The sequence below is a fragment of the Periophthalmus magnuspinnatus genome, chromosome 10, assembly GCF_009829125.3.
Source record: "Periophthalmus magnuspinnatus isolate fPerMag1 chromosome 10, fPerMag1.2.pri, whole genome shotgun sequence".
NCBI lineage: Eukaryota > Metazoa > Chordata > Actinopteri > Gobiiformes > Gobiidae > Periophthalmus > Periophthalmus magnuspinnatus.
The window spans coordinates 28,915,171-28,927,346 of NC_047135.1; the positions used below are offsets into that span (position 1 = coordinate 28,915,171).

The window sequence follows — 12,176 nt, forward strand, 5'->3', positions numbered from 1 at the left end:
AGAAAAAAAGGGGAAAAAAAAGAATTTTCTAAATATATGTTCCTAAATTAAACTTGACTGTGTTTATATACACCATACTGTTTCCTGTCTGTGTAAATGAGCAGTTAGTTTGTTTCACAGTGTCTTTCCCTCATTTTTCTAATGTGTCACAGCTGGAGACCTCGCAGGAAGACGACAGAGGCGCAGAGGAGAGCACTGATCAAACCACTGTAAGTTCTGTCTCCTCTCACTCTGCTCTATCACCTCCTGCAGTGACAGGACAGGTCAGAAAGAAACTGATCTGGTTCAAACTGCTCCAATTTTAGATTAAATAACTGAGACACCACTGCACAGTGCCCACATCCCCTCCTGTTTTTACCACACAACCTTTCTTGTTTTAGCATTTGTGTGTTACTTTGTTATCACAGTTGTAGCTGCTGGCTGCATATATTCAACACCTCATTACCTTCTGTCTATTGTTGCCACTGCATAATCGTCCTGAGGTCTTAATTCCACAATGTTAAATTGAGTGTTCTGTTTTTTAATTCATTTATTGTGCCTCATCTTAAATTTAAGCTTGTTTATAAACAGGCCTGTGGCTATGAGCAGACATATTTAAAGTGGTGTTGTCTGTGTTGCAGGAAGTGTCTGTAGCGTCCACTGTGGTGTCGTGCAGTCAGGAGAAAGAAGCTCCAACAGACAGGAGTCCACAGAGCCCTGTCCAGTCAGAGAGAGAGGCCGTGCTAGTCGGTGAGATCACTACACATCACCACAACCATAACTGTGTTACAAGAACAGATATCTAGTTTGAATCTGTGTTCATTTTAAAGTCCAAACTGGACCTTTTCTCTAGTCCTCATTTATTTACGTTAGTTTACATGTTAGTACTTTAGTCTAAAAAATATTTACTTTACTGGTCATGGTCATGGTCCCATTTTTACATAGTGTTCCAACTTCAAGGCACTCAAAGCATTTTACAAGGAAGGACTGCGCAGAGACTGGAATCGTACCGGCAACCTGTGGTTCAGTGAACTGCCCGCTCAACCAATGATTATGTCAGGAGCAGGATTCGAACCGCCTGCTTTCGGCTCAATGGCCAAACACCAACTGAGCTACTTTCTCCCTTTACTCATAGTTCTAATCATTATGAGTACTTTTTCTCTAGTTTTACGAAATGACGAAAAGTATGACTATAACAGCTTCACAGAATTGTGAAGCTACTTTGCGTGCCTTGAAAAATGCTATAAGACAAAAAGGAAATACTTCTGCTTCTACAGTCCTCTTAGATTATACAGTAATATATCTTATTGTATCATACATTAATTAGATGATTTGTGTAGGTTTGCACATGCATTGGTTAAATTAACACATTTCTGAGATATAAAACTGTACCTTATCACATTCCCTGTCTAAAAAATGTATTTATTGGTCCCTATTCTGACATGTTGGGGTTAGTACAAAGGGAGTATTTTGCTCTATAAACATCTGTCACTCTATGAAAAACACAGTAAAAGTAAACACAGACGGGAGAACTGTTAGAGTGGGCGTATTTATTCTAAAACTGCATGAGTGAGTGTAACACCTCCAGGTGTGTATGCTGTGTGACCTTTTCTGTTTTTTTCTGTGTGTATTTGTGTATTGTTAATCTGTATTTTTAGCATCATCATCTCATTTTATCTGTTTTTTTTCCACACAGGAATCATCTCTACATTTTTGCACGTTCACCCGTTCGGAGCCAGCCTCGAGTACATCTGCTCCTACCTACAGCGTTTGGACTCCAAGGTAACAGGTTTAAATAAATGAGAGCTCCCACTGCTGTTCTTCCTACATTATGTCCTTCATTATCAAACTAGACTCCATGAACATTTACTACTTATTTGATTATCTTACAAAAGGTATCTTAAAGGGTCTTGCATAAGAGTCCTTTTAATACTTTTACTATCAGGGGTCATGGGTCACACAAAGGGTTAAAAGTGTCACATTGTCTTTTTCTCAGCAATAAAAACAAGTAAATGACTATCCACGTCTTGCTATGGTGAAATGCCACAATGAAGAGGAAGGGCCCATCAACTCTGCTGTTTTGAACAAGAAGTCAATGGACCCATATCATGTGTGATTTCCCCCGACGATAAAACATATTGAAAAGTAGATTCCTCCCTTTGAAGACTCATAGGGGTGTTTGGGAGTTGGACATCTTTATTTGCCACTCTGTCTCATCAAGCACTGATATGTATCGTCATCTTTCTAAGAAGGCATTTTACACAGATATTATGGCACCTTCTTCACACTAAGAGACACTGACGAGAAGCTTTCAAAAAACCTTTTTTTTGGAGGACCATCGGTAAACAGTTGTATATTATATGTACTTTTGAAAATTGTACAAGTTGACAAGACATAATAAGTCAAAATTCAACTTACGCATTATTGCACTTACTCCTTTCTAGATATGTAACGATATATCAAAATGAGATGCATATTGTGAAAATATCATACCAAGACATTTTGGTATGACATTTTCACAATATGCATCTCACTGTATGATATTTGTTGCAGTATTTTGTGGAGACTAACAAAATCGTGAATATGCTACTTTTTCCTTTTAAAATGCCTTGACAAGTCTTTGAGATTATCACTGAACCTCAGGCTTATGTTTTAAAAGTGCTCTATGAAAGTGCTCATGTAGTTTGCACTGAAACAGAGCAAAGGATCATGGTCTGTGTAGTTCCCTCTGGTTTTTGTTTTTTTTTGTTTTTTTTTTAAGCTATTGCTGCTCCAAAACTATGAATATAAGTATATTTGGCTCACGATCTTATTGTTGAGACTTTTGATGATATTTCGGTTATCGTTACATCCCCACTCCACCTAACTTTGTACATAGATGGTTATGCGTCTGATCACTTACCCATGAATATCCATGTACATTTAACTTTGCCTTTCATGTGAGGTTTGAATAAATAATGCAATGTAAAGTACCTTATGTATCTTGAAATACAGTTCTAAGTATTTCAGATTATGGCAAATTGCTAATGCTTGTATACTTGTACACATTTTATTCGATCTAACAGTGTGTTATGTTTGTGTTCTGACAGATTACCACCAGTGAAGTAGAGTCGCTCCTCTCTCGGCTGCCCTGCACTTTCAGACAAGAACTGACTGGCGTAGGAGCCAGTTTAGAGAAACGATGGAACTTTTGTGGATTTCAGGGCATAAAGAGTTTATAGACTTACCTACTCCTAACACGCCTGAGATATTCAAATGACACACTGGACACTCTACAAGCGTGGAAAATGATATACCAAACATGAACCCTCAAAGCACCGTATAAAAGGTTCTAGAGACTTACTGAAGACATGCTGCATATTGCTCAAGTGATTTCTAGTAGTTCACTTTGAAGACCTTTGTATTTTTACACTCAGCACTTGAGCCCCAGTATCCATAGTGACGGGATCACAATGTAGTTGTAAGTGCCCAAAGTGAAAAGGATGTTCTTTCTCTTTGATGCCAGTGTTGGGCAGAACTTCAGGGCCTTTATGAGGTTATCAGGATCTTTCGGAACTTTTGAAACTTCTGAACTCGATAACCTCCTCCTTTTAATGTTTTTGGTGTTTCCTGTTTGCAAAAAATGTATTGCAAATGGATCCACTTATTCAAATTCTGTAAAGACTTTGTTACATTATTAATCGCTTGATATATTTGCTCATAAAATGTATTTTAAGTTTGTAAGTTGGTTTAACTATTTATTTAGCAAACTTCTATGAATGTGTGTCCATTACAGTGAACAGAGACAACTTTTAGCCTGTCAGTCCACTCTGTCCACTCTAATGGATGAGACCAACAAAGTACTCTACTTACAAGAGGGAAAAAACTTGCTTAAAGGCAAATCTTTTCTCTTTCATTTTACAGCTTGGATTATATAAGGGCTTGACTAAAATGAACAAAACCTCCTGTGAAACCCTGACAAACCGGAAATAAGCCATCTCAGATTGAAAGTGAAAATGCTGACTCAGCATTTCGGAATTTATGTTGCATTTTAACCATCTCTTCCGAGGGCTTTCACTGGCAGGGCTGAAAATCATTGTAGGTCATCTAGAGAAGTGGGGCATCAAAAGTTATCCAATTTATTTTGATCACTATCACGGTTTTCCTGTGGCCAAGCCATAAATTTCCATTGGAATTTTTGCTCCCGTTCACAGATATGAAGTCCGAATGGGCTCAAATTTAAATCACTTATAAAACTTTCTTGCCTAAACCTGCTCATTGTGAAAGAAACAAAACTGCCGCAGTAGCGCCCCTTACAGAATAACAAATAAGTGTGTATTGAGGGCCAAAAACTTAGCTTTCGGAGATGTTACGAAATGTCGCCCAAAATTTCATTTGTCCATCCCAATCCAAAAAGTCAATGAAAACATGTATTTTTTAACATGTTGCTATGGTGATGCAGAAAGCGCCAATGTTATTCTAATGAGACTGTTATGAATGGGAAATTTTGGGATCAAAAACATTAGTATCATGGATTATCGTGAAATTTGGCACAATGACTCTTCATGTCATCCCGATCATAAAGTAAACAGGTATTGTATTTTGCTGTATTTTGAATGGTGTTGCCAAGGCAGTATTATTCTTATGTGAAAATTTTGAAATTTGAAATTACTACAACTTATTAGTTTCATTAAAGAATGTGAAATTCAGCACACTCACTCTCCAGGTCGTTCCCCTCAAAAAAGTCCAGGGGGCTAACAAAGCTTCTAATGTGCGTTGACTTTGTCTGTTGAATGACAAGTACAGCCCAAACCCACAATATCACAGACACAAGTGCCGTGTTAGTGCCATCCTGAGGGAATGTCGGGTCGACCGAGTGCAAAGCACTCCAATGCCGCCAGTGCTGTGTGCAGCTTTAAGCTTCTATTTGACTTCTGTGTAAGACTCCTGAGACCGGATCAAGGCTCTGCATTCTGCTGTGTGACTTTGGGCTCCTCATCCTCTGTCTCAACAGGTGAACCACCTCCACTGCTTCAAAACTTTTCATTTATTTGTTATAAACTGACAGATCTATGAAACTTTGGTGAAATCCTTAAATCTTTTTAATTTATGTATTTTTTATTGATTCATATTTTTATTCCTACAGTACTTCTACTCATTTTTTGTAGGTTACTTATTAAAATGTGACTCTGTACAACACTATTTCGATCGCGCCCAAAACCTTCAGTTTAACCTGACCTGGGCCCTTGAGCCCACAAACTATTTCTTGAAATTAGGCCTGCACACATTCTGATTCTGATTTTCATGTTTAATCATGCTTAATTGCAGAATAAGCACAGACTGGCCAGGAAATCTAAACTATTCAGTTCATTTTTAAAAGTCCAATGGACTTTGGCACATCTTATTTCCTACTTTAATATATAATATTATATCATAATGGACCTTTGCTCAATATAATTGCTTTTTTTCTGCTCCTGCCACAAGCCTTTATAGGACTGGACTTCGTTTTGGTGCTCCTCTGATTCTGTTTGGTCTTTAACACCAAACTTTCTAATAGGTTCAGTCATTAGCACAACATGTAGTTATTGTTGAGGAGCGAGGCGTTCTTTTTCTCATAGGTCTAGTTATAAACTTCTATTTTATATGTATGAGTTTGTAAAATCGACTTGTCTTTCTCCATTTGCAACTGGAAGGCCTTTTTGTCCTCCTTCATTGTCTGTTCGCGTTGTTTCATTTAAGCTATGTGCTTATTTAAGAGCCTTATTTCTGACTGCGCTGCTTCCAAGTCATCCGATAGTTTTTTTAATCTTAGTCTGTTGCTTTTAAAATTGTCTTCCTAAATTTACATACTTTTCCTTGAACGCATTAACCTCTTCAGTTGCTATGAACAAATTTCTCATTAGTACCAACATATCTTTATTTAACTCATCAGTTTCATGCATTTTCGCTCTTTCGTACATCTCTCTCTCTTTCAATTTGGTATTTAGTTGCATTATTATATCGTTATCCTTGAATTTATTTACCTTTACGTGCTCATCTTTCAATACCCTTAGCTGATCTTGTAAATCTTTGATGTTTCTAAGTTGACTTTGGAGGACAACACAGTGGACTTCTAAGCTGCTAAGGTCTGTCCTGAGCCTGGATGTTTCCTGTTTGCCAAGTTTCAGTTCGGTCTTTGTTTTTTTCCATTTCCTGTAGTATCTTTTGGTTAGCTTATTCTGCTTCCTCATAGGTATTTTCTAACTGTTTATACTGTGCTCTTTTTTCTCTATATTTTGTCCACATTTTCCTTAGGGGGCTGATTCCAAAATTTCCCATTCATGACAGAAAATATGAATGTCATGGAATAATGTTAAATTTGGCATAATGACTCTTCATGTCTTCCCGATCATAAAAGTCAATAGGGCCCATGTCCTATTTTGAATGGTGTCGCCATGGCAGTGTGCGAAAATGCCTGTTCTTATGGGAAAATTTCGAAATATTCCTGCATTTCAAATTACTACAACAGCTTATAGCTCCAATGAAGAACGTGAAATTTAGCACACTGACTCTTCTAGTCGTCTCTGTCAAAAAAGTCTGACTGCCAAAGTTGTATTTTACAGAGTGTTGCCATGCCGATGCCTGGAAAAACTCATTTTATTCCATGTTAGTCCATCAGCGCTTATAATTTGTGCTGACTTTGCCTGTTAAATGACAAGTACAGCCCAAAGCCACAATAACACCGACACAAGTGGCGCATTGGTGCCATCTTGAGGTGCGAGGTTAACTGTACTGGATTGCACAGACACTTGCTAAAAGAGGTTTGATGACACAGATAATGGCAAAGAGAGTAGAAAACTGGTGAATTTTCGTCGATATGCACCATCTAGAAGCCTTCAGTTCGCATGGATTTACATCAGGTTTAAGTTGTATTTCTTAGTGACTTTCACAGGTTAGACTACTCCGTTAAGATCTTTAGGATTTAAGATTTTACTAAAAGTTTTATAATTTCATTCCCAGTTTGGCCATTTTTTAGGTTTAAAATTATTTCCTGGTTGAAAATCATGGTCTCAGACCAGAGAATTCCATAACTGTTACCTACCATGATATACTGAGCCGAAACTCCTCTAATGCATTCAGAAATGATTTGACAAATGCAATTATAAGAAAACACCTTTCTTTGTTGAAATGATGTTTAAAGTATCAGAAAAAAAATTGTTAATTACATGTCAATTGTGCCTTACTTATGGATTGAATTCTGACCCGTGACTAAAGCTAAACTAACTAAAACAGAACTCTTTACCTCCAGTAATTTTCAACATATTTTTCAACTTTTCTTCACTGTTTTCTGATTGGTGTTAAACTATCACATTTGCAACAGGTATTACTACCAAATTCAGTCAAAATTAGAGAACGATCATACACACTTAAAATCTCAATAAGCAAGCGCAATAATTACTAACAACTAATTGAAAAGATAATTAAGTATTTATGTGAAAAAGTGCAAGTCTTATTTTACAGTCACAAACTGTTTTTTAATGTTTTGTGTTTCCAGATAGGCCATACAAGCTTGTGTGTGTGTATTTATTTGCAACTGAACAATCTGCCCATATTTGCAGCCATACTGACATTACACAGCCTCCATTTCAGCTTTCATCTACTTGATGGTGTACTTGGGGTATTGGGACAGGCTGTCAATATTAAGTCTCTGCTTCAATACACATCCTTCTTGCTCCGTGTGGGAGTCAGCAGAGCGTCCCTGATGACTAACTCAAGTGCACACCACCAGCTGCTTTTCTTTCCACCACATTAGCTTACACTGCTATGCTCCCTCTGACAGAAACAAAAGACTAATAGATATTGTTTTCTTTCAGAAGCTGCACACTGAATAAACTGGGTGTACAATTTGTATCTTCTCTGCAGCCGGTTATGTGAGCTTGTAGAGGTTCTACATAGGTTCAGGGGCAGCACAGAAGGAGGTAAACACAAACTAATTAAATCCACAATTGGTCCCCAGTGAACACGACTCTCCAACCCACTGCTGTCTGCTCATCGCTGTCACAGTCTGAGGTCTGCTCATTAATTCAGTTCAAGGTGGATGCTGGGCTAATACCGTACTGGATTGCCGATTGGGACACTGGTTTAGAAGAATGCACTGCCAAATATTCACCACTGAGGATATTTTGAAATGTCCTAGGGCGTCTGTTTTGACATAGAGCCTTAAAGCTGCACTGTGTAACTTCTCTGGTCAAGGGTCTGCCACCTGTTTATTTCCATAGAGATGTTATTGTTTCGCCTGAAGTGGGAAGTTGAGTTCTGCAGTATAGTATAGTATTAAACTTGTCTATTTTGATGGAAGCAAGCAGGTTACGGCACTATTTTACCAGTCACATCTGTGGAGAAGAGACCCTTCTCACAGTATGAATGCATGTTTTTCAAGATATTTTCAAGTTAACACCTGTAATTTAATAAATGCATGAAGGAAAGGTTTAATGCCATACTGTGGAGCGTTCCAGGCAAAGCAATAACATCTCAGTTGTGGCGGACCTCCCAACACAAAAGTTATACAGTGTACTTTTAACAAATTCTCTCCCAGCAAAGTGTTGTCATTCTGAGTTGGAGGATTATTGTTTTTATTCCTTAATCTGTGTATGTGCAGTCAGATCACACCTAATGTGAGTATAATTGAATACAGGGAGATAACTAGGTAGTTTTGGATGATCTCACGATACTTAAAGTAACCTTAATTGCCAGATTGCTCTCAGAAGGTGTTAGTATCTTCCTAGTTATGATAACAGCTTGCACAAACAAGCCGATAACGGTTGTTTTTCTAAATAAAAGATCAGTCATTGGTGAATGGGGATTGGAGCTACACCACATCTATCTGTATTGACACTCAAATACCGTGTTTGGTTGTCAACAGGTAAAGCACAGACAAAGTAGAGAACATTTTCAAAACAAGATCATGTCTGTCTGCTTGTAGAAATTGATCAAAGCCAACAGCACCCCCTTCTGAGCACAACATGAGCTGCACCTTACAGGCTTCTGTATTCACAATCGGGACCAACCAGCACAATTGTTAATAATATGATAAAACTGTTTAATACATTGCCATAGTGCCTGTCACCATACACTTGATCACAGATATTGCACACATATAGTGACATTTAGGGACAACGATATAAACTTATTATTTTTAAATTGGATATGCATATTGTCTTTTTTTCTTCTTTTTTTTTTTAAGATCTATACTTTAATATGTGTGAAGAATAGCCAATAGTGGTATAAAATTGCTTTTCTATCATGGTCCCTAGAGTGTCTGGGTATACAATATTAAATAAGTCTACAGCACGCAATAATTCCCAATGTTTCATAACAATCTTTCTCTCTTTATCTCTTTCACTTAAAAGCACAGTGGATATACTCGTGAGATTCATTTTGAAACCACTGATCCTAAGCAGTGGTGTTGATTAAAAATTTCAGCACAGTGCAGCTCTTGCTAGGTTAGGTAGGTAAGGTTAGAATAATGAGAAATGGTCACTGCCCGATCTTCAAATTAATCTAGTGACCTTTAATTACCTTGCAAATGTGCACCGGTAGTAATTAACTGCATAGTGGAAGTCTGGGTGAGTTCTGTTGGTATATTTTGGACATGCATAAGGCAAAATTGACCTTTTTGAGACATTAGCAAATACTGACACCTGTTTTCAGGAGCCTGTGATCAATACGAAAGTTCATGGTCCAGTTTAGGTGTTTGTTTAACGGTATACAACAACAGTATACAGTCCCCCTGTTGTAGTTCCCAACAGGGGAACTACAACAGGGGACTGTGTTCAAAGCTAACTTGACTAACAGAGCTTCAGATAGTGCTGTGGCAAGTTTGTATCACACCCCCAGGGAGTCACCCACAAAGTATCAATAGCCTTACATTGAATGCTCCACCTATATTTCAGTTGTCCTTTCAACAGCTGTTTTCCTGCCAATTTAGTGCAGATTGTTGTCTTGCAAACAGAATGAGAAAGAATTACTGTCATTACTGAAGGTAATGGAGGATTCAGAAACTCCACTGCAGTGTCTTTCACTCCAGTGAAATTATAACAATAGTTGACAATGACAATCTTACTGGGCTATTTAATGTTAGAATGTACATGTATATGTATAAAATATGGTATGGTATATTGGATAGGTGAAGTTATGAGAAGCACATGAAATTAAGTATAAAATAAAATAGTTCCATCCATCCATTTTCTTCCACTTATCCAGAGCCGGGTCGCGGGGGCAGCAGTCTGAGCAGGGACTCCCAAACTTCCCTCACCCCAGACACGTCCTCCAGCTCCTCCGGTAGGATCCCAAGGTGTTCCCAGGCCAGCCTAGAGACATGGTCCCTCCAGCGTGTCCTGGATCTTCCCCGGGGCCTCCTCCCGGTGGGACATGCCCAGAACACCTCCCTAGGGAGGCGTCCAGGAGGCATCCTGAGCAGATGCCCGAGCCACCTCAGCTGGTTCCTCTCAACGTGTGGGAGCAGCGGCTCTACTCTGAGCTCCTCCTGTGTGACTGAGCTCCTCACCCTATCCCTAAGGGTGCGCCCAGCCACCCTGCGGAGGAAACCCATTTCGGCCGCTTGTATCCGCGACCTTGTCCTTTCGGTCATTACCCAGAGCTCATGACCATAGGTGAGGGTAGGAATGTAGATTGACTGGTAAATCGAGAGCCTCGCCTTCCGGCTCAGCTCCTTCTTCACCACAACGGACCAATACAGCGACCGCATCACTGCAGACGCTGCACCAATCCGCCTGTCAATCTTACACTCCATCCTTCCCTCACTCGTGAACAAGACCCCGAGATACTTGAACTCCTCCACTTGGGGCAGAGACTCACCACCCACCCGGAGAGAGCAAACCACCTTTTTCCGGTCGAGAACCATGGCCTCGGATTTGGAGGAGCTGATTCTCATCCCAGCCGCTTCACACTCGGCTGCAAACCGCCCCAGTGCCTGCTGCAGGTTCTGGCTCGATGAAGCCATCAGGACAACATCATCCGCAAACAGCAGAGATGAAATCCTGTGGTTCCCGAACCAGACCCCCTCAGACCCCTGGCTGCGCCTAGAAATTCTGTCCATAAATATAATGAACAGAACCGGTGACAAAGGGCAGCCCTGGCGGAGTCCAACATGCACCGGGAACAGGTCTGACTTACTGCCGGCAATGCGAACGCAGCTCCTGCTCCGATCATACAGGGACCGGACAGCCCTTAGCAAAGGGCCCCAGACCCCATACTCCCGGAGCACCCCCCAAAGGACACCACGAGGGACACGGTCGAATGCCTTCTCCAAATCCACAAAACACATGTGGACTGGTTGGGCATACTCCCATGAGCCCTCGAGGACCCGATGGAGAGTATAGAGCTGGTCCAGTGTTCCACGACCGGGACAAAAACCACACTGCTCCTCCTGAATCCGAGGTTCGACTATCGGTTGGATTCTCCTCTCCAGTACCCTGGAGTAGACCTTACCGGGAAGGCTGAGGAGTGTGATTCCCCTGTAATTGGAACACATCCTCCGGTCCCCCTTCTTATACAGAGGGACCACCACCCCGGTCTGCCATTCCAGTGGTACTGTCCCCGACCGCCACGCGATGTTGCAGAGACGTGTCAGCCAAGACATTCCCACAACATCCAGAGCCTTGAGGTACTCAGGACGGATCTCGTCCACCCCTGGAGCCTTGCCACCGAGGAGCTTGCTAACCACCTCGGTGACTTCAGCCAGGGTGATAGACGAGTCCGCCTCCAGGTCCCCAGTCTCTGCTTCCTCCTCGGAAGACGTGACGGGGGGATTGAGGAGATCCTCAAAGTATTCCTTCCACCGTCCGACAACATCCCCAGTCGAGGTCAGCAGCTCTCCACCCGCACTGTAAACAGTGTTGGTGAAGCACTGCTTCCCCCTCCTGAGGCGTCTGACGGTTTGCCAGAATTTCTTTGAGGCCGTCCGATAGTCCTCCTCCATGGCCTCCCTGAACTCCTCCCAACCCCGAGTTTTTGCCTCTGCAACCGCACGAGCTGCGGCACACTTGGCCGATAAAATAGTTTATTTTTGCAATACTATTTTTTTAATAACATTTATTACATAAGAAGGTTGAAATTAATATCTTGAAATGTAAGATTTTTTCCTATCCACCTCCAGTGTCTAATCATATCACTGTTAAACTGACCAATAACAAATGCAGTACATAAACATGATAACA

The 12,176-nt window shown here is 40.6% G+C and overlaps 1 protein-coding gene across 3 annotated transcripts in view; it reads left to right on the forward strand.

Annotated features, from left to right (window-relative positions):
• Nucleotides 1-3,702, forward strand: part of LOC117377552 (ecto-NOX disulfide-thiol exchanger 2) — a 137,048-nt gene extending 133,346 nt beyond the window's left edge. For all 3 annotated transcript variants that reach the window (XM_055224896.1, XM_033973996.2, XM_055224895.1), the window contains 4 exons: nucleotides 153-209; nucleotides 621-729; nucleotides 1,676-1,761; nucleotides 3,069-3,702. In XM_055224896.1, coding sequence (XP_055080871.1) covers nucleotides 153-209; nucleotides 621-729; nucleotides 1,676-1,761; nucleotides 3,069-3,200 — 384 coding nt within the window. In that variant the 3' untranslated portion in view covers nucleotides 3,201-3,702. The remainder of the gene's footprint in view (nucleotides 1-152; nucleotides 210-620; nucleotides 730-1,675; nucleotides 1,762-3,068) is intronic.
• Nucleotides 3,703-12,176: the final 8,474 nt, after the last annotated feature.